Source organism: Centruroides vittatus, unplaced genomic scaffold (genome assembly GCF_030686945.1).
Source record: "Centruroides vittatus isolate TY-2023 unplaced genomic scaffold, ASM3068694v2 scaffold_861, whole genome shotgun sequence".
NCBI lineage: Eukaryota > Metazoa > Arthropoda > Arachnida > Scorpiones > Buthidae > Centruroides > Centruroides vittatus.
In genome coordinates this window covers 7,545,766-7,569,084 of record NW_027122718.1, presented here as the reverse complement: position 1 = coordinate 7,569,084, position 23,319 = coordinate 7,545,766, and the positions used below count along the sequence as shown (strand labels likewise).

At 31.1% G+C, this 23,319-nt stretch overlaps 2 protein-coding genes across 3 annotated transcripts in view; one reads left to right on the top strand and one right to left on the bottom strand.

Moving 5' to 3' along the window:
* The window catches only part of LOC136990085 (proprotein convertase subtilisin/kexin type 4-like), a 41,777-nt gene extending 26,349 nt beyond the window's left edge, over nucleotides 1-15,428 (top strand). Inside the window, exons 10-16 of one of the 2 annotated variants that reach the window (XM_067288436.1) lie at nucleotides 2,468-2,571; nucleotides 4,273-4,390; nucleotides 4,462-4,611; nucleotides 7,205-7,344; nucleotides 7,446-7,472; nucleotides 10,133-10,489; nucleotides 13,312-15,428. In XM_067288436.1, the coding sequence (XP_067144537.1) occupies nucleotides 2,468-2,571; nucleotides 4,273-4,390; nucleotides 4,462-4,611; nucleotides 7,205-7,344; nucleotides 7,446-7,472; nucleotides 10,133-10,489; nucleotides 13,312-13,568 (1,153 nt within the window). In that variant the 3' untranslated portion in view covers nucleotides 13,569-15,428. The remainder of the gene's footprint in view (nucleotides 1-2,467; nucleotides 2,572-4,272; nucleotides 4,391-4,461; nucleotides 4,612-7,204; nucleotides 7,345-7,445; nucleotides 7,473-10,132; nucleotides 10,490-13,311) is intronic. The other variant, XM_067288437.1, reaches the window with a different exon arrangement.
* Nucleotides 15,429-17,540: 2,112 nt separating this feature from the next.
* LOC136990184 (neuroendocrine convertase 1-like) lies at nucleotides 17,541-22,956 on the bottom strand. Its single transcript, XM_067288552.1, has 15 exons — nucleotides 22,567-22,956; nucleotides 20,947-21,051; nucleotides 20,711-20,854; nucleotides 20,356-20,467; nucleotides 20,208-20,245; nucleotides 20,056-20,132; nucleotides 19,855-19,943; nucleotides 19,594-19,766; nucleotides 19,300-19,512; nucleotides 19,136-19,236; nucleotides 18,836-19,054; nucleotides 18,409-18,575; nucleotides 18,197-18,330; nucleotides 17,990-18,124; nucleotides 17,541-17,760 (listed from the first exon to the last, which is right to left on the bottom strand). Exons 1-15 carry the CDS (start codon nucleotides 22,723-22,725, stop codon nucleotides 17,560-17,562), a joined length of 2,067 nt encoding a protein of 688 aa, XP_067144653.1. The 5' UTR covers nucleotides 22,726-22,956; the 3' UTR covers nucleotides 17,541-17,559.
* Nucleotides 22,957-23,319: the final 363 nt, after the last annotated feature.

Genomic DNA, 23,319 nt, shown 5'->3' with positions numbered 1-23,319 from the left:
TGAATTTGTAAAGGCAACTGATAAATGTTTATCTTCTGTTCTAATATCCTTTTCTGTTTCTTAATACATTTATCTAATATATAGGATGTGATGATGATTATATAAAGATCAGATCTATGGTTATTTTATGTATTTCTGGAATGATGATATTTCTATTTTAGTTTTTGGTCTTTATTTTAAAGTTCTGTTATTTGTATTTTATTCCAATATAAACAGATTAATCTTAAAGAACATTGTTAATAAGAAAGTGTTGATGGAAAAATATTCCTTGGAGCAATATCTTCATTTATTTTGATTTTGAATGAAATAAGAATTTTTTAAAAGTTTTGAATGATTTCTGCTCTTATTTTTTAGTAAAATTGAACATTTTATACACTACATACTGTATATATTCATTTCTATGTACAGTACTGCATACAAATAAGTATTTTTAATACTTGAAAAGTTTAATTTTTAAATTTTATTCCATAATATAGTAGATGTCACATATTGTAGCGAGTTCAGTTATTATCAGTGTCTTTGGCTAAATAGGTTTTCCTTTCTTTTTCCTTCTAGCAGTCATCATAACGTACAATGATTTCAATGTTATCAACAAGTTGTTATTGGTCTTAATCAGTGCTTTAAACTGTGTTTTTTTGCACACACCCCACACATAACAGTTTAAATTTCTGGCATTTATAATAGCTGTTGTTGAAGTTTAGTAACAAACAATACTGGATGAATGATTAATTATAATTACAGGGTGACAATAATTAACCCGTACAAGTTTTTTGTATCGTAAATTTATTAAAGAAATGAAAATTAGCAAAACAACAGCATATAACAGTGACAATACTTTACGTATTAATCAGATATTCAGCCAGTTTCAAAGTGGCCTCCTTTTGCTTTGATGCAGAGCCCCAAACGCGTTTTGAAATTCTCAGCGATGGGCCGCGCTCTTCTGGAGACAGTTTGTCTCACTCCCAGCGCAAGGATTGCTTCAGCGATTCCAAACTTTCATGGCGCTTAGAACAGGCCCTGGCCTCCAAAATGGACCACACACTGTAGTCCATTGGGTTCAGATTCGGCAAGTACGGTGGTCATTCCGCAGACGAGATGAAATCGGGAAAATGAGCCTTGCACACTCCTGAGTCTTCTTCGCTCTGTGTGTCGGCGCCGAGTCCTGCTGAAACGTCCATTTCGCACTGCCAAAATGCTGCTGAGCCCGCAGTAGTACCACAGCCTTGAGAATGTCACGGTGGTACACCTCTTGATTGATTTTGGCCCCTTGATCGACGAAAACAAGTGGTGTCTTGCCACTCTCACAAATTCCGCCTCAAACCGTGACTGACATTGGATTTTGTGATGTTCGATGACGGCTGAGCGTCCAGGAGCCCCTGCGGACCAGTTCCTGTCGTTTTGATGGTTGTACGGAGAAAAGCTTCTCGTCTGTGAAGAGAATGCACTCCCATTGTCGACCTGTGGCCCGACGCTTGAGTTAACAGGATCTTTGGAGTCTCACGCACTTGTTTTCATCGGTGAGGAGCTGAACCTTTTGGAACTTGTAGGGCTTGAGTACGAGTTTCTTTTTCGCCATTAACCGCACCGGTTCACGATTGATTCTGATCTCACGAGCAATTTTTCTCATGGAGACCTTCGCATGTCAGTCAACTCGCTTTGTGATGATCTTGCGGTTCCTAGACGTGTTGACAGTGCGCTTTCTTCCACGTCCGGGACGGTCACCATTGTGGCCAAGCTCCTTGAATCGCCGAACTGCATCTGAGACTGTCATTTTTGGAACACCGAGCAGACGAACAATTTCACATTGATGCTTTCCTTGCTGGAATAGCTCCAAAATTGCACAACATTTGTTCGACACCATTAAAAAAATAAAGAACTAACCCTTATTACATCGAAAGTACATCTACACGGGCAGGAAATCATGGAGAATTAAACAATAGTATGTAAATTGGTGACAGTAAAAAAGTTCAGGTGCAGCATTGCTACAAACTTTGTACGGGTTAATTATTGTCACCCTGTAATAAGTCTTCAAGTTATACATTTTTAGATTGTTTTAACTTTTCAGTGGACTATCGATTAATATTAAAAAGAATTTTCTGTAATCGTAACCTTATTTATTTTGCATAATGCTACTGATTGATTGTTGCTATAAATTTACACAAATCCTACAGTGATTACAATATGCGGGGTTTATTGTACTATATATAAAAACTTTGTTTTTCCTTTCATGGAAATCTAGTCTATTTTCTTATCCTGATTCAGCCAACTCCATAATAAAGGGCCAACCAAATGGTGAGGAATGGTGCCAGATTCAGACTCACCACTTATAGTACAAACTTGAGTGAAATTAAATATGAATGTTTTTGTTTACGTAACCAAAATAAACTTGTATTTGAAAATCTTTTGTTTGAAGTAATATTTCTGTTTCTTAAATTTAATTATAAAATAATTTTAAAATTATTTCTAGCAACAAACTAACATGGAGAGATATGCAACATATTGTTGTGAGAACAGCTAGACCTGCAAATCTACATTCTAAAGATTGGAAGACTAATGGAGTTGGTCGAAATGGTAATTATTGAAAATATACACATTATTTGAGATTTAAAATTTATAAAACTTGCTTTCAGTTCACTAAAAGCAGGGCTGTGGAGTCTGTAAAAAAAACACTCGACTCCGACTCCTGATAAATTTAATAGGTCAATTCCGACTCCCAACTCCGGCAAAATTAAATACTAAGTCATTTTATAGGGAACAGAGGTGCCCATAAGGGGTATCCTACTCTGAATTCCGAAAGGAGCCCTGTATTTAGGTAAATGCCCCTTTTACCAAAATAGGATAATACTTTTATAGTTAGTATTCTTTAATATCTAACTTACATTGATATTAATTTGTTAAAAATTAATTTTTTTTTATACAAACATTTAATAAGAGGCGAAAGGGCCGATTTAAAATTCGACATCTACATATCTTTATTCTACAGCATTTGCACTTCAATTTCACCCTTCCAGAAAAGTTAGTCCAACTGAAAGGTGAGAGATCTAGCTACTTCAGCCCCTTCTTCAGAAAAGAAAAATATATATTCCGATCAATTGGTCTGGCTCATTCAGAAAAATAGAGTACTTATTTAGAGCGGGGATAATAAAGGAATGATTCAAAAATATTCAAGTTCAATTGGGTTAAACTAATTTAACTACTAAACACAAATACTACAAAGAAAACTACATATTTAATAAATTAAATTGCTGCATTTTGTATTTAAAATAAATGAATTATAACAAAATACAAAAACATATTTTTAAAAAATTAATGAATATAAAATTAATTTTCTTTCGTTAAATTTAATTTAGTTTTTTATTTAAAAGTGCCAGAGTCGGAGTCAACACGTTTTTCCCAACTCGACTCCTCTGGCTAGGAATTCCTCCTGACTCCGACTCCACAGCCCTGACTAAAAGTTTTATTAATAATAAAGATGATCTATATGATTCATTGAAACTGAAGGTTTTCCTCTAAAGCATTTTATAGCTTGTGTATTTAATGCAAGATTTTTTTAACACTAGAATTTATCAGATGAGATATATATAACTAAATTCTGATATCAGTTAATTTAATTACTTAAAAGTTTATTTTGATTTAACCAGTAATACTTTTGCTTATTATTAAGGATTTGTTCTCCTCTCGGCTATGAATTTCTTCGCTAGACTTCAAGAATTTGAAACTGATTTATTAATTGTAAATTATTGAAGTTATTGACAGTAGTTCTTCTGGTTTTCATGATTTCTGAATTTATTTTGTTTTAATATAGGCCTACATATACTTTTATAAATTCTTAACAGTTTAGAAAGACAATCTTCACCCGTGATTACCGGTACAAATAAATTCCAATACAGTCTCTTCAACCTTAAAATTCCCGGTACATAAGACGACAGTTAACACATAAACTAACGTTTTCGATCCTCCACCGAGGTCTTCGTCAGGTTCGTTGATCATGGAATGCGAAAAGAATCGAACGCTTTCGAAATTCAAAAAAATCGAATATCCCCGCGTATTCCATGATCAACGAACCTGACGAAGACCTCGGTGGAGGATCGAAAACGTTAGTTTATGTGTTAACTGTCGTCTTATGTACCGGGAATTTTAAGGTTGAAGAGACTGTATTGGAATCTTAACAGTTTATTACATTTAGATCTGTTATTTTTTCCTTTAGCTATTTTTTAAAATATTTGTTTTTATAAAATGATTTTAATGTATATATATGAAACTTATTTGTAGTCAGCCATTCCTTTGGTTATGGTCTTATGGATGCTGCAGCAATGGTGGATCTTTCTCGTAGATGGGTGACTGTTCCTCAACAAAAATCATGTGAAATTAAAGCATATCCAGCAGAAAAGTAAATCTGTTTATGAATACTTATTGTCAACTTAAATTATTTTAAAAACTAAACAGTAATCTTCTTAATAGATATGTTCCAGCCAAAAGTTACGTAGAATTAAAATTAAATGTCTACTGTGAAAGTGTCAGGTATTTAGAACATGTTCAAGCAAAGATAACACTCATTGCCACGAGAAGAGGTGATATTCATGTATATCTAACTTCTCCAAGAGGAACACGGTAATAAAATTATTATTATTTGAAACACTAGTTTAATTACATTTTTAAATTTTTTAGCAATTATAAAAATTTAATAGATATTAATTTTAATATGGATTTAATCTATAATATATAATTGATATAACTATAAAACTTAAGATAATAATTCCAATTAAATTCCAGTTATAATTATATTTAAGTAATAACTGGAATTTAAAAGTAATTCTTGTATCCTGTAAAAGACTTTTCTGAAAATGAAAAAGGATTTTCCAACAAATTTTAATGATTACAAAGTTCTGTTTTTGGTACGTTTTACATGAGCCGAGTCTAAATAACAGATTAATTCCTAAACAAGAAAATTATCATACGGGCATTAAACAATGTACAAATATTGCTATAATTACTAGCACTTTCGACGAAACTATTTCCGTCTTCATCAGGCAGATAAAATCTGTTAAAATCCTTTTTTGAACCATTTTAACCGTTTTTATCTGCCTGACAAAGATGGACATAGTTTTGTCAAAAGTGCTAGTAATTATAGCAATATTTGTACATTGTTTAATGCCTGTATGATAATTTTCTTGTTTCTTGCTCATTCAATGGTTGGCATGAAGTCACATGATTACACCTAATTTAGCCAAAACTTGCAAAAATTTTTAATTTAAAAATTTGATCTTTTAACCTGAAACTAATATTTAAGCTTGTCTGTGAACTGAATAGTTATGAATGTGACAAGAATCCCTGTAAAGCTAGCTTTTCTAGGTTTAAACAACATTCACTAGTGTTAACTATGGCTTTACTATACGACTTTGATTAACATGGGCGTTTCCATGCTTAACTTGTGTTTTGCCAACAATATAGCTCGTTACTACTTGGATGAAATTGATACTTCAGTGCACAAACATTTAATAAGAGTTATAACTATTTATATTTATTTAAGGTTACCATTATCAATTATTACATATTTTAATTATATTAAATATTATTTAACTGACACAATAAATTTTGATGCTTTGCAGTTAACTTAATAATCATTTCAAAAAAATCATTTACAAGCCATGCATTTAACATTACTTGTGCTAAAAAATAACCAAATTTAAATTTTGATCACCAGAGGAAATTGATAGTAGACCTACAAAGAATTTACAGTAAGGTTATTTGGCCAATTCTTATTTATTACATAATTTGATCTTCAGAAAGATAAAAGCGCACATATTTAAGAATGATTAACACTGTTACTGAACATCCCAGTATACTGTGATACATGTATTTCTAGTAGGGTTATAAACAAAGATTGTGGACATCAAATTCTTAAATATTCTACATGAAGTTATCCATAGAAAATTTAAGATTCCTTTAGTTATAAAGCCAGCAACCATTTTGCCCTTGAGATTCATTAATTAACATTGCAAAATTCAGTACAATAAAAAATAATAGTCTTATATCAACAGAGCATGTTAGCTGGTATGAACGACATTTGTGGCATAAAAACTTTGCAAGAGTTATTTAATGGCCATTTTATTAAACCAAATAAACATCATTTCTACTTTTGACAACCACTGTAGCAACTTTTTACAGAATATCTAATATGATTTAAAGTCATATGTTCGATTTCTTTTTTGACATGTTTTTTATCTGTGGGCACTTAAAGCATCTATTAATTAATCATACCCATTATGAGTTCAGGCCTACAATAAGGCCTAAAAATAACATTAATTTATAAGGGTAGGTACATTCTCGAACTAGGAAAAAGTTTCCAGCTCCTCAAGATCCATGGGGATGGATTTTGCAGATGCGAGATAGACACTTGCAAAAAAATTTGAGATTTCTTGTCCAGATTAGATTTCAAATGGTAGACTGATATCTTTTACATTTTCTTTGGACTCCTATAAACACCCTATTTGGCATTGTCTAAGTTGTCTGGTATGAAAATTAAAGGGAACAAACGTTTACACCAGTGATTCCCAAACTTTTTCGATCCACCGCCCCCTTTGTTCCATAAAGTTATACCCAACGCCCCCTAACCCATTTTCTCTTGTGTAAGAAAGGATTGGAAATATTCTTAGGGAAACTTTTCTGTGAATCTCACACTTTGTGCCCTTACCGTACATTGTTCTCAACATCTGGAAACCATTAAACTCAATGTTTCTCTCTTATCTGTTTAACAGAGGAAAGGGAACGGCTGTCAGTGACCCCAACTTTTGCCTTTGGTCACCGTTCAGTACCCTGCCTCCAGCGCCCCCCTAGATTTACTCATTGCCCACTTTGAGAAACACTGGTTTACATTGTCAAAATATTTCTAAGATTTATTTTACAATGTAGCTGCAATTCAATTATGATCAGGATATTCATTTAATATTACAATTTGATACTAAATATATACATTTTTTTTAATATTAATACTGAAAATATGTACTGTATATTTATTCCTAGTTCTATTATTACTAATTCTATTATTAATGAATTAGAAAAGAAAAAATTTGATAAATGTAATCTAGTAACTAACCTAGATAAATTTTATATCTATGTAGTGTTGAATTTTATTTATAATATGTAAATGAGCAACTGGAATTCTTGTGAATCATTTTTAAACTAAAATGTTTTTCAATTTCAGATCAACTTTACTTGCTCAACGTACAAACGATAATTCCCGATCGGGATTTCAAGCATGGCCATTCATGACCGTTCATAATTGGGGCGAGAATCCAAATGGGGAGTGGAAACTCGAGATTCACAACGAAGGCCGATATTTTGGTAAATCTGCAATTTTAGATTATTATTATTTAAAATTATTTATTACATTTGAAATGATGTTGAATTAAAAAAAATTTTTTTCATGCTGTCATTTGTGATAGGAAGTGATCTACCACATGGTATATTGGGTAGGTTAATTGTCATTAAAATATGTATGATACAGGATAATTTTTTAAAATTTATCCTTTAATAAAAGTGATGAAATTATTAAGGTATTTAAAATTATATAAGTGAAGTTTTGATTTTTCAAAATTATAGTTAGTTCATTACAAAAATTTATATTTCTGATTGAAAAACAAATGGATTATCCAAATGGCATATTCATTTGCCCTTTTCTCACATCAGAAATTCATCTAAAACACACTGAAGTTCGGTCTTTTATTTGAGGCTAAAACATCAGTAAATTATCTAAAATAGACAACTTCAGTGTGTTTTTACGTGAATTTCTGGTGCAAGAAAAGGATAAGTAAAGATTGTGTGGACAGTTTTCTTTTTTAATGGACTTTGCTGTTCTGAATTTCTTAAATGTTATGTTTCCAATTTTACACAAATGTATATATTAACTATCAAAATGACTACATATTTATATTTTATATTTATATTATTTCCTTAAAATATTTTTTGCTAAGAATATTGCAAGATAACCTAATGTTTCACATTATTTTAAACTGTTTTAAATATTCCTTTATTTTGTGTAATATAATTTGGTGTTATTTAATCACTTAGGGGTAAAATTTTTTTTTAAATTAATTTTTCTGAATTAAATTACTCACAAACAATTAGGGAATAGAATTTTTTTAATGTAAAATTAGGCAAATCATAACATACAAAAGTTATGATAATGCAAGTAATGAATTGCTTGCATTAAAACAAAGTTGAATGATGCCACATGTCCCCATCATAGTTACTGCTAAAATGGTAAAATATTTTCTAATTCTAAGTAATTTTAAGGCAAGTATACAGAGACACTTTAATGTATAGTGCATACACTTGTCTCTAGCGAAACAATTTAATGACCAGCAATGGGTGTCAATGTCACACAGACTCTGTGGATAGATTGCAAACTGCAGAGTCTAACCAACTTCCAATCAGCACAAAACTTTTAATAGTATTGAAGCTCAGCTGGACCTGGAATAAGTGGAGGATCCAGAAGTATCCAAATGCTGGCTAACTCAAAAAATAAAAATATTTAAATAGTTAATAAGTACCAATTTTATTAAATGTGCATGATTATTGTATTTCAGATGGTTTGATAAACCATATTTGCTCTAACAGATGTTTTTAAAAATGTTTCGAAATTTGAACAAATAAATTTTTATTTAATTCAGTGGGAGGTCTTAAGCTAGATCAAATCCAGTCAGTCAAAAAACCCTAGGAAATTTTTGTGGGTTGTCTGTTTCAGATATGTTGGGACCAGTCTGGATCACCAGTCTGGCTTTCGTTATGGTTCCGGTTGAACCCACTTTAGGCTTGATAAAAGGCCGTTTTAGTGCCGACAAGGCAGAAAGAGTTAACTGAAAAAGGACAAAGAATATACAATGAAGATACACAAACAGCTATCACAGGTGCTAGCCTATGTTAATCTGTATTAACCTATACAAATTATATGGTAAAAAAAACCAGATTAAATCACTTCTGTGGCATGCATAGGCAGCCTAGACACTATCTAGTGACACTTGAAACAACCTAGTATACCACACTAGTCTAAACTTGAAGTATATGTGGACAACAGAGATGCTACTCTAGGACATAAATATTGACATTGAGTGTCGCTAGTGTCGCTGTGTAGACCAGCTTTTTAATGATACTAAAATATTAATTTTGATTGACTGTTACAATATCAGATCCTGTTTTTAAGTAATATTGTTCTACAAATACATAACATTTTATGAAAATTGTATAGGTATATGCAATGACAGAAAAACCAACAGGATTTTTTGTTACCTACAGACAGCGGAAACTTGTATTAAGATTATCATGTAATATTTCCATTGAAAACTTCAGTCTCAACCTCGCTATATAGTGGAAAAAATGATTTTTCAAGCTAACAATAAAATTTAAAATGTACACTTAAATGAACAGCTGGATTAAAAAGTCGGATTTTTTTTCAATTATTAAAATGTAAGCTAATCCAGTTAATTTTTTAAACTGTTTTAAATTATTTTTATTAATATTACATAATAATCAGTTTAAAAAATTACAATAATATAATTGAATGTGAACCTGATTAGAATGCTGTGTTTTTTTTTCCTCCTTTTTATTGATGTAGATTGTTTTATCAAATTCAAATTAACTATATTACTTCATTAGTTATTAGAATTTAATGCTAGAGAAGTGGCTTTCACATAGACTGAGACAGAATAGGCAGAACAAAAAATAAAGCATCAAATTGTTTCTTCTTTAACTGTCCGACTCTGTTTTCTCATTTTCTGATCGGTCGTTTCATTGTATTTATAAACTTTTTAAGCTGTTGACTGAAATTCATAGTTTTCCTATCTATAACAAGTGTTTAAGATTTTCTCAATTGTAGTTTGTAGAAATACTATTGTTTTTTATAATTTAGGAACCAGAAAAGTATTGTCGAAGTTAGAATTATTACTTAATAGAAAATACAGAAATATTTATGCTTTATTTTTCTTTTTTTTCCTTTAACATACAATTTGAAATATTTTATACAGAATATTTTAAAGAAAACTGCATTTATTTCTTATTTTGAAAACTTTTTAATTGCTGGAAAAATTTAAATATATCCTTTAATGCTTTTTCGTTGTATATATTAAATGTTTAGGTCGTGCCACTCTTAAAGACTGGTCATTAACAGTTTTTGGAACATATGAGAATCCAGATGTACCAAGAGTTACCACAACCACCACTACGACATCCAGACCCAAACCCACCACAACTACCACCACTACCACAGTTGCACCCACAACTAAGCGTCCGCGTAAAACAACAACACGATCGACAACTACCACGACGACTACAACCACTACCACCACGCCGTTTCCAACTGTGCATCACACTCATCAGTATTATCCCCTTACTAGTCAAAGACCACCAGTTTATTTTCTGGATCAGAATGCAATTAAGAATGAAGGCACAGGATATTCTCAATTGAACAGAGATTCTGATGCAAAGAAAACAGGTTGGTAAATTTATTATTAATAATGTGGATATTTGAAATTATAAAAAAAAAAATGTTTACACAAATATTTTATAAGAATTTTTTAAATAATAATTGTTTTTTAAAGCTTCTCCTGTTTTAATATCTTTAATCTTCAAATTTTGTTAAAAATTCCTGAATATTATATTAAATCATATTGTTTCAATCAAAAAATTGTAATATAAAATATACCTTTCTTTTCCTCCCCATTTTCAAATCTACTTATAATATAAAATTTAGAAATTTCTCCTAGAACAGAATATATAAAAGTAATAATTATATTTGAATTAAAAAGGCAGAGATATTTCATCAGTGGCACGTGGTGACATTTGACGATAGGGAAGCTGTGCCAGCCCTGGATAGAATCATTGGAAGTGTTATGATATTTTGGTATGTAGCATCCACGAGCTAAACCATGCGAGGTTGGTGCTCTGTAAAGCACTAGGACGTGCGTGAATGCGTATAATCTTCTGGCTGCTTTACACCATTCAGATATTTTTGCCATGGAAGCTGTTCCGTACTTGACAATACGGTGCTTCCATTGGGAATATGCATATACAAATTGATATTCGAATATACAATGGCAATTTTATCATTGTTTTTCACATTGTTTTGTAGTATAGAAATTTGTAATAAGATACATAATGCGGTTATAATAAAATATTAATTTTAAGTAATTCAAAGTACATAAAATATGAAAATAATTGCACAATATGTATTTATATATTAGAAAATACAAGGGAAGTGGTGCTGCCACAGCTTCCATGGATGGAATGCCACTGTATTTCACAATTACAAATAAATTATATATATACACACAGAAAAAAGTAAGAAAACTAAAACATCTTCAAGCTTATATCCTGTCCAATCATCAGGAACCAGGAACAATCAATCTTCTCTTTGCAAAGACAGGGTGGAAACATGAAGACATTTGTTTTTTTCTATACAGCTACTCCTCACTTTATGACCTATCTGCTTAACGACCACTCACACTTACGACCAATCGAGTTCCTACCTGCAATTCGGGGAATCCCCTTTCTCAGCTTGAGTGGCGATTGGTGACATGCAAACTGAGCATACTATAGGCTTACTATACACTTTTTAGTCAGTTTGATGTAATTCAAACAATTGTGGGCCTTGCCAATGCACTTAATTTTGATGCTGAAGTGGAAGACATTGTTGAATTAGTTAATTATGCCAATGGAGAGCTAACAAATGAGGATTTATTAGAGTTAGAAGCGCTTCTAGATGCAGCATTTGGAAGAGGAAAGAACTGAAGAAGTGAAAAAGAAATTCATGGTACATGGGTTAGCTGGTGTGTTCTTCAAAATTAATGCACCTATGTTGGAACTTGAGGCTATGGATCCAAATACTGAATGTTTTAGTAAAGTTGAACGTGGGATGAGTGAACTTTTGAAGTGCTATAGAGAAATTTATCAAGAAAAAAGATTACAAAGCAAACCACGTGAGTTTCTTTTTGACTGTTACATCCAGAACCTCCGCCCTCGAAGGTACAAGTTTTCATCGTCGTCATCTCCCTTACCTGGACCCTCTATAGCTCCAGATAACCAAATAAACAAATGATAATATGTACATATGCATGTCTTTTTATGAATAAATTTGAAGTTTTTGCATAATTTGTATAATTTTACAACAATCCTATATTCCCGGCTCAAGCTCCTCTCTTATCGACCAATTCGCTTAACGACATAGTCATCGGAACGGAACTCTGTCGTAAAGTGAGGAGCACCTGTATATTATAACTAATATATATATATATATATATATATATATATATATTTCTTTTAATTGTGTAATAATTATATCATAATTTGATTGTCCCATGCTAAATATTATATTTTCTTGTCTATATATGGGAATTCTGAGATTAAAATATAAGGCAAGGATCATTTTCTTTTTAAGTACAAAATTTAAATAGCTTGCCATATGGATGGCTATATGGTAAAATAATCATCTGTCATGGTGAAGAATCTAGATATGAATCCAATCTAGATTTTTTTTAAAAATTTTTTTATGGATAATTTAGGTTAGTTTAACCCCCTCTCTCATTCATGGCAATTTATTCAGTAGTGGTTGAATAATAATTAAGTTAATGAGTAGAATTGAGATCTTTTTGAACAACAAAAGTATCCAACAAACTAGTAGATAACGACAAGCAATCTGAATAATTTGCTTTTACATTATAACATTACATCTCTTTTTATTGTATTAATCAATTATAATATATGAAAGCATTCTCATGTGCCCTTCGTAATGTACTGTATCATAATCCTAAAGTTTTTTTTAATGCTATGATAGAAATTTATACATTAAACAGGATGTAGTGAAAGTATGAACATTCTAATGTTAAAATCATTAGGCTTGAATATGAGTAAGAAATTAAGAAAATTTTAGTATTTATTGAAAATTAATGTTTACAATTCTTTCTAATCCTGAACTTTGTTTAATATCAAAGCTTCTTTTATTTTTAATATAATTTGATATTAATGCAATAAATAAATTTAATATACATTAAATTATATATAAATATTTATTTATCTAATAACAAATGTAATTATAATAATTATTATTTTATTAAAAAAAATGCTTTTACTACTTAAAGCATAAGCTACTAATTTTGTAATAATTAACAAAAATTAAGTGGCATCTTTAACTACATTAAAAACCATTAAATTTAATGCCTATTTATAGATATGTGCTGTTATTTTGTAACTAGTAATAATGCTTTTTATTATTTTAATTGTAAATACACAAAACATTATTATTATTTTTTCTTTTTATAGGATCATTTTATGGATTTTCATCAGTTCCACATGGAACAAGAAAACAACCAGATAGAAAAACAAACAAAGGAGATGAAAAGAATCCAAATAGCGCTTGTGCCTTGATGGGAAATCTAGGACTCCTCCTCGGCTTATGTTCGTTGGTTTGTTTGATGAAAAATTATTTTATCTCGTTTCGCATCCCGATACATCACTGCCAGTGTTCTTCGCATACAAGTCTAAATATATGTTCCAGCATCTCGCCACTTCCTTCATAAAGACAACTACAATGAAAGCTCGAAAACATTCCTGGGTCTTATCTCCACACAAATTTCTCCAGCAATTCTACGAGCAATCTTCTTGGCAAAGAGAGAGACTCTGCTCGTTCATACTTCTGGTGATCTTCATTTCCAGCCACAAATTGGTAAACTTTATGGTATCTGTTGTACAAACCCTATTTTATTAGGGACCATATAAAGCTTTAAATACAGTGAAAAGAATAAGTAACAAGTGTATTTTTCATCAGTAAATATCTGCCACTAGCCAAAGCATTGTTGTATAAAGTTTTTGTACAAAACAAAGTATTCAGTATTAAGAGAAACGTTCTGAATTTTGTGATTTAGTCATTCCTTATTTTTCCCGAGGATGAAGTTAACAGTTGGGTACAATTTTTTTGTGGTGTGATTTATATTGAGATTTTTATTGTTTTTTATTCTAAAAAAAAATTATTATTGTTGCTAATTTAAAAATAACAAATGTTAAATATAAATTCCTAATTCCTACATAGACAACATAGCACTACCCGTAATTATAATTTAACGACGATTAGCAATTACTATGTAATTGCTTTAAAACACTTCAGAAGTATCAATATATATATATTGTACATACTGTATATATATATAATTGTACAAAATATAGTGCTATTTTGTGGCATGTTGGAAAATTGGATTAAATATAATAATGTAGTTTACCTGTGATTTTTAAATTCTAACGGATTTTTCTGTTTATGGAGATAACGTTCGTGATTTAAGATATTTTGTAATTTTAATAATTTGTTTTCGATTTAGCGTTATTGAATTATACAGTTATTGCAAAGCATTGGCATTGCCACTGGAATTTTTCTATGAAATCCATACATATTGTTCATTTATATATTTCTGGCATCATCTATAAATGTTGTATTTTGCAAAAATACTTTTTTGAATAAGACGGAAATAGCACTTTAAGAAAAACAAAAATAATAATTAATAATTCGGTTGTTGATTGTGATTTCCATTTTGAATTAAATATGTTAAAAATTTTATTCTTTATAATAGTGTTAACATTCTTTTGTGTGTGTGTGTGTGTGTCGTATGTACATATATATAAATATATATAAATATTCATAGTTATTGGTTTAACTTAGTAATAGTTTTTTTTTTTTGTTAGAATTGTTCCAAATAGTTTCTTTAAAAAAGAATTAATAAGTAATGCAAAATTTTCTATTTTTTTGCAAAGAAAGACATATCAATATCCATGTTAATCAAGAATATTTTATATATGTAAAAATTTATTTTCCAATATTATATTTAATTCAAACACAACAGTCGTATCAAATGCATTCGACGATATCGGGTTCAGGACACTTCCGAAATGCTTATCGACATCAAAGCATATAATAGTAAAATACATTTTTTATCATATACACATGTAAAGGAAAATATATATTAAAAAAAAAAGTATATATATATATATATATATTGAGTATATTGTTAATAGTTAGTTTTTATTTTATGACGTGCCCGAGATCAAGAATATTTTTAAGAGTATTATCACGTATATTAACTGAAAACTGCCACGTTATATAATTAGAGAATGTCGACAGTGATTTCCTAGCAAGGAAAATTTATATATATAAAAATAAAATATATATATATATACTGTATATCTCATTGTTAACATATCCCTACTCAGGAATAGAATAATTTCAGTCTTAAATCTTTGAAGTGTAGCAATTTAATTGTGATCAAAGTTTTGTATGTGATCGTTGCCATTCGGGGAGTGAAGTATATGTCGGTGCCGATACGTGGATATTCGATTATGTAATTGTAAAAGTGGCAGTTGGTGATAAGAATTAAAAAGAATTGCCTTTCCTATGTTTGGTGTTATTTACTGTATATAAATTTTTGACAACACATATATACTTTAATATACTCGAAGTACGGTAACAATATGCTTTTGTCAAAGTATTAATAAAACTAATTTTGAAATGGTTTTACAATTCCAGGCTGCAAATTTTTAATTAGTTTAATTTAAAATATACGCTCTCCATTTCAAATTAGTAGTGTCTTGCCTCTGTACATCATACTTTCTCCTGTTAGATGTCCGGCACAACTCTTTCTAACCCAATAATTTTTTGAAATCTTCAATGCTACAGTTGGAAGATTAACTGTAATTTAATAACTAAATTATAGAAAAATTATATCAGCTCAGCTGGTATGCAACAACATGGTAGTAATAAAATAATAGACAATTTTGTTTTTAGTATATTCATTTATAACAACTGTGATGGTCTCTTTTTATTATGCAATTTTCTAATAACAAATATAATGGTTTATTAATGCAATTATTAAAATAAAATTTCTTTAGAATTTTAACTTACTGTAAGGTGGGAGAATGTGTGTAATTTTTTGTAAGAAACTGAATTTTTACAATTATATAGCTTAATATACCTTTAAAAAATGACTGAACATGCCCATTTTTTTGAATGTAAAGTATGGGTATTTTCAATTTTTGTAGGGAGTGTGAACAATAGGAAGTTTTAAAATTTTTCAGAAGGTAATTGTGTATTTTTATTGGCAGAACCGTTGCTCAGAGATGAGCTGACAAAGTGACACACAGTACAATCTCGGTAATCCGACATATATGGGACGGAAACAATGTCGAATTAAGGAGATTACCAGATTATCGCAAGGGTCAGACATTTTGACGAATTAACGATTTAAATGCAATAAAAAAAGGTGACGTAATGTAAACAATTGAGCTCACAAACGAATTTAATAGCGTGGAATAAACTGCTAATGATAAACGTTTTGTTACTGAAAATTGTCACTAATTGATTTATTTTAATTGTCGTCTTTGCTGTGTTCTGTACGATTCTTTTGCTCATCACGTGTCTTTTTATCTTTATTAAAAGAATGATGATGAATCTATTATAGGAATGGATGTATTTGATATTCATGCTGACAACAATCTATACATTTATTTAAATCAGGATAAATAAGCACTTTCCCGAGAATCACTACTACTAAGTCTCCGATAACTGGATATTGAACTGCAATTAGTGTTCGACTTTTACATATGCTCATTATAAGATTCTCATTGAATTACAGTATGATAATATATCCAATGTCTATCTGTATTATGCAAATTCGATATAAAAGAATTTAAAAAGGTTTTTAAACCTAAAAATTAAAATTAGGGAATGGCGGTGGCATTAAATAATACGACGCTTAAATGCAAATTTTGAAAATTAGACTGAAATTTACAGAAAAAAAAGTGCTTTCTTGTCAAAATGTACGTGTATAAAATAAAATGTCTGTCCGTCAGTCTGTTCTCTATACAATTCTAAACCTATCGAGCGATTTTACTCTAGGAACCCGTGGAAAATACCGTATAGTCTACCAAGAAACTTGGACACATCGTTCTTCTTCTTGACTTTTTTCGTCCAGAAAATGCCAGGAATTTCTGCTAGTCATTTTGTAAAATAGGAAAAAATTAATTCTAAGCATTCACTAAATATTGAATTTTTAATTGTAGCATAAATATAAGGCATTTATATTTTTAAAATTGAGAATTTTGAGTCTAAACTGATAAATAATTTAATAAAATACGTAACTCGAACTTTAGAATAAATTTCACCAGCACGAACAGAAGATACATATAGTTCGGTTGGATCCCATAAATTACGTATGAGAAATCTAGCTTCATATAAACATATCGTATTATAATTTGGATCAGACTTTAGACACGTTTAAACAATCGAAAGCTAAAAATGCCTATAAAAATCGTATTGATTTTGATTCACGTTAATTTTTTTTACTTCGCATCATCTCTCGGAATTAAAGGCTTTGATTATAATCAAGATTAGGGGTTACGTATAAAATTTTTTAATACAAATCGACATAAATAATCGAAAATCGCGCTTAACAAAAAATTTATTGTCCATCAATATTTAATAAATAATAAATGTACACTTGCAGACTAGACCAGTTTCAAGCACTCGTTTTAATAGTACTCTTGTACATAATCAAAATTTCTCTCTTTTTCAAAATCAGATAAGAATCTATCGGAATTTTTTTGATCTAAACTTCTCAACCTTTCTCCAATTAATTGGTCCCAATCTAAATTTCCTTCGTTACTTTCTCTTATCTCACTTAACTTGTCTGAAAGATCGTTTGTGTCGTCTTCCACATCGTCTTCAAACTCCTGAATTATTCAATAAATATATATATATATATATATATATAGAATAGTTCTGATTAATTGAGAGACTCGGGTCAAAAAGGTTACAATGATCGTACGGGTTAAAGGTCAAAAACGTTTTAAGAGTTACTGGAATTTTCTGTATTATGCGTGACCCTTTTGACTTCCTTGTCTCAATTTTATTTGATTTTTAAAAGTTCTTTATATTTGAATTAATTTGATTAAATCTTACCGATTTATCGATGATGCTTTCTACATCCGAATCTTTTGAATATATTTTGCCACCCTTCATGTGTTCTGGCATATCTTTAGTACCGTGCAATGTTAAAATTGCCTTTTTGACTTCACCCCTATTGTCTTCTCCGATCTTTAAACGAAAATTTATTTTTTTATCGATATTTACCATTTTTAAAAAGGATATCTAAATATAAAATCGAACCTTATCTCTTATCAGAAGTTTATATTGACCGGCGCATTTCTCACCCCATAGATGAACTGTCAAAAAAGTCCAGTTTTTGAATCCTATAGCAGACTTATCCTTCTCTCGTTTAGATAAAAGCATCGTCCTAGAACCTAAATATTAAAAAAAAAATTATTTCTTTAAATCTTTATAAAGCGTTTAGAAATGGTGAAAAATGCAGTTTTTCGTACCCGACGGAGAAATTAAGTACAGTTCTAAAGCTCCTCTTCTGTTATAATCAACGTCGACTGTCACCTGAACGTGTTCGAGGTAACGCACTTGATTTTCTGTATTTTTTCCGCAGTCAGTTTCGAAATATATTTCCGCTTCCCTTCCCGAAGAAAGTGGCTGGGGAAATCTAGAAAATAAAAGTCTGGTATAGGGGGATGTTTACTGACGTCACAGGTAGCAAAGAATCGATTAAGAATGTCACCGACACAATTCGCTAATAATAAAAGTTTCTTTGCTTAAGCTAACCACGTGACGCCGCTTTCGTCAACATCTGTCTATCGCAGATGGCGGATCTACACCTCCGCTTTTGTACTAAGCTTTTTTAAATGTATTTTTTTTCCCTTAGATTTAAGAAGAAAATTTAAATTAACGAATGAAATCGCTTACTCGGTTTTAGATTGAGCCGTCGTGATATATTTCGGAGGAACGGATTTCCATTTCAGAGCGGTTTTAACCATGGATTCTGCATCCATCAAACCGAAGCCAAATCTACTGTTGTACATTAAACCTACGGCGTTTCTCTTCCATCCGTTATTGTCTTTCAGTGGTTCCACGTCAGACGTCCACACCACTATGTGTTGTACGTCTCTCCACGTTAAATTCCCACTAAAAATAAAGAGTTACGTTAATCTCAAATCGACTTAATCTCCTGTTTTCTTTATTTTGTCAAGTGGATTAGAGATTTACTTCGCTTCCAACACTAATGCGATCATTCCTGCTGCCAAAGGGGCTGCAGCGGATGTTCCTGTGTGATCGTCAGTGCATTGGTTGTGCAAATCTGTAGAAGACTGAAAGAATTGTTTTTGAGTAATTTATCAAAGCATAATTTCTACCAATTAATTTTAACGTACGATTTTCTGGTCCGTGTATGCACCACTAGAAAAAGTAGAAGCCATGGTCGATGCACATTTCTCTCCATACCAAGGAAATCGCCCGTGTTGACTGGCGCTACCGATTGATAGAGTGTAAATGGAACTGGTGTAACCGTCGCAATTACAGTTGTCTCCCTTGGATCCGCCGTTTCCGGATGCCCAAACATAGATGACTCCTTTCCCGTTACGACCCTAAAAACAACGAAATTTTGCTACATACATTTTCCTGCCTAGCATCGGAGCAACAAGGCGAAGTATTATTGGCAGGCTTACTTCGAATATTCCTTTCTCCAGAGCTTCTATGGCTAATCTCTTAGGTCCGTCTACGGTCATTCCGTCGTCTGAAGGACCCCAAGAGGCACTGAATATGTCGATGTGATCGATTCTAAAGGCTATGGAGATAGATTCCACCGCATCGCTTACGTCCCCATCTAACATTCTGATCCCTTTAAAAATTAAAAAAAGAAATAAATAATCGTATATTATGAGAATATTTGATTACCATTTGTATGTCTAATTTTATTATAAGCATACCTCCTATTTTTGCATTGTAAGCTACCCCCACACCGCACTTATCGTTATTGGCAACCATCGCTATTTCTCCAGCGCATCGTGTTCCGTGACTGGAATAATACAACTTAAAACGTAAATATTTACGACAAAACATAACTTATAGTAGTTATAAGTAATAACTGTACTGTATAGAGTGTGAGCAAATACAATAACGGCACTCACTTGTTAGAGTCGTATTCGTCGTAACGGGGAAAGGGATCGGGGTCGTTATCATTGCTATCCCAACTGGCTTCGGGATCCTATAAATATCTTAATTACACACCGTAATAATGCAATTATTAATCGAGTTAATAACAATTTGTAAAAATACATACGTAATTCGGCAGGATATCCGTATGATTCCATTCCAAACCTGCGACAAAGACGTAATCATATATTCGATCATCATTAAAAGGCTAATTTATAAATACAGTTAATTACAACGCATTTAAAACACCTCATTAATTACAAAAATGTATTTACCATCGTCCATGACAGTCAAAACAATTCCTCTTCCAGTTATATTTAACCCATCCCATACGGACGAAGGGTTAAAGTCGATACGAGGTAAATCCTGACGATCGCGAGTGTCGCACTATAAAAATATTAATCATAACGATTTATAACCTTATCATATTATCTACATCAGTTTATTTATGGTATAATAAACCGAGTTATTTATTTCTATTAATCTTTAATCCGCTCCAATGTTATGATATAGATAATGAAATTTTTTTCGTATCGTTGTATTTAACAACATAATTAAACATGGCAGAATCTAGACTTAATTAAATTTTGTTGATTTTTTTTAAAAGAAAATTGGGAAAGTACGACATACCAAATACCATTGATGGGACCAGAAAGGATCCTTAAATTTATTGCTGCAATTGTCCTTGTAGAGAAAACCGTGATTTGCTCTCTTCGTACGAATTACACCTCGTTTTACTCTAGGTTTAACCACTTGTTGTTCCGCCCAAATAACCTTTCGAAAACAAATGTTTTGATCTAAATCGTTCGTCATCGAGTTAATTTATGTATTTTACACGAAAAAAAATGTACTGTATATAAATTTACCCTCCTGTCGTCGGATAATCTTTTAGTAAGTACTGCCGAGTTTCTTCTAGATCTTTGAGGATGATCTATTCTTCTCATCATATACGTATCCTTAAATCCCTTCAACTAAATAATAATTAAATATTTTCAAATTTTAGTTACAAAAACAACACGATTTTCAATTGGAATATCGAAATTTCGTCAACTTATCGACACTTTGCAACGGCAGATGTTCGTTCCTGCGTGACGTCTCTACGCCATATTTATCAAAAAAAAAAAAAAATTATCCGATTTTTTAAAAGGTTATTTTACGTTCTTTTTTGAATTATCGTTTCTTAGCTAATTACGTTATCCGCAGAATTTCCTCCCGGTGAGATTTTTTATTTCTAACGGATGGTGTGACGTCAAAATCAACCGGATGTCATTAAGGTTCTGAAAGTGATTTCCGAGAGAAGTGTTCGTATTTTGTTCGAAAACGATATCGTTAATTAGTGGCAGCCTTAAAATCTAATATAACAATTAATAATTTAAACGACGAAACCAATTTCCTCGGACGGGACGAGTGATCTGTTTAGAAATAGAAAATGGAAACTATACAAACACTAATGTAATTATCTCGTTGCAACAGAATCGATGTTTTCCTCTCGCCGTTGTTAAAGCATTCGGATACCTCAAAAAACGATTTATATTTTCTCTAAATCAACATTTTTAAATATATTTATAAGGAGTGCATCGTTTATAAAACATCAACACGCGCTTCTATCCCGGAGGATGAATGATGCGGTTCGTCTCTCTTACTTCATCCACTTACTTAAATACCGTAATTTACCTTTAAAAGTAATTTCGGGCATTTAATTACCCTATCGAATTGTTAAAGTATTAAATATATTTCATTTATTGGTTTAAAAATCTATACAATATCTCATATCCTGTACATATTTTTAACGTTGTTTTTTAAAGAGTAAACTGTCATTTAAAGCTGTTCAACTCGTGTTATTGTTTATAAAAATATATATATATCTTATGTATTTTTGATCTCGTTTAACAGTTTAAAATAACAACAAGTGTATTTTGATATTGTGTAAAAATTGGAAATAATAAAAAATGTTTACCTTAGAAAAGTTATAGCCGCAAATAAAAGTTCCAAAGAACAAACTTTTGATAAGATTACCATTGTAAAACAATTAATGGGGGGATGGTAATTACGTCTATTCAGAAATTGGTTGTAAATTCTCCACATCTGTTTCTATTTGCTCTGCGACGAGATGCAATACACATTCATTCTAATTCGTCTCACGTATAAAAAAAAACATGTCTGATCTAAATTTAGATGAAAAAATATTTTAGTTTGGCATTAAAAAAATAATAATGCTTCGTATCATTTTCTTGTTTACAGAATCAATTCGATCTATAACTTATTCGTCTATGCAATTTTGGACATTGAAACATTGGTAAAAATGATGCAAATTCCATTTTGAAATGCGAGAGAATACATTCGAGTCTCTGTAAAGTATGTTAAATTAAAAATTGATCGTATAAATTGTCCCATTTAACGCATATGTGCGATGAAAATGCGGCTTAGGAACGACACGAAGGAGAGTTTAAAACCGAAACTTTTCATAGAATTATATACGAACTTACCTCGCCCAAATTACGATATCCAAGTTCTCGAGCTAATTCGTCGGCCACGTAATTACCTCCCGTTATTCTCACCACCCAATCGTTAGTAAAGTGTCCATTATTGTCGTGTAACTTTACGTAAGTTATTAAGGTAAGTAGAAGAAGCGTTACGAAAATCATGACATCTGATCGATCCGAAGGGACGATAGAAAAAGTCCTTAACGCTTCGAGTTGTCCCTTATTTATGCCTCGTTTGATAACAAAAGTGTGGGAAGTTGAGACCAAGAGATTTAAAGTACTTCATATCTCGAAACTCTGTTTGTTTTCGACCCCACAGCTGTTCTCTCTCCCACATCGACTTTATGACGTCAGTTGTGACAAGCGCAAATCGTTCTAGATAACAGGTGTTAGTTAATTGGTGGAGCTTACGTAAATTTATAGTCTATCCTATACTCGAGGTTGATATAATTATCGAAAGTAGGATCGTTATACGTCGCTTATCAATCGTATCAACTGTGCATCATTTCTTCAAGTTTAGTTCGGCTCTTCGCATAGTTAATTGCGAGCAAATTAACGATAAATTTCAGCGCTTGTATACATATATTTTACCTATGTTTAGATGTAATTAATTCAATAAAATATCGTATTAATAAATATTTTTTTGTAATTTGTTTTCGCTCCAGAAGATGGCGACTCTGTTACAAAACTATATATGTAAAATATATAGACCTATAACATTAATTAGTTTTTATTAATTTTATTCGTAAATATAGA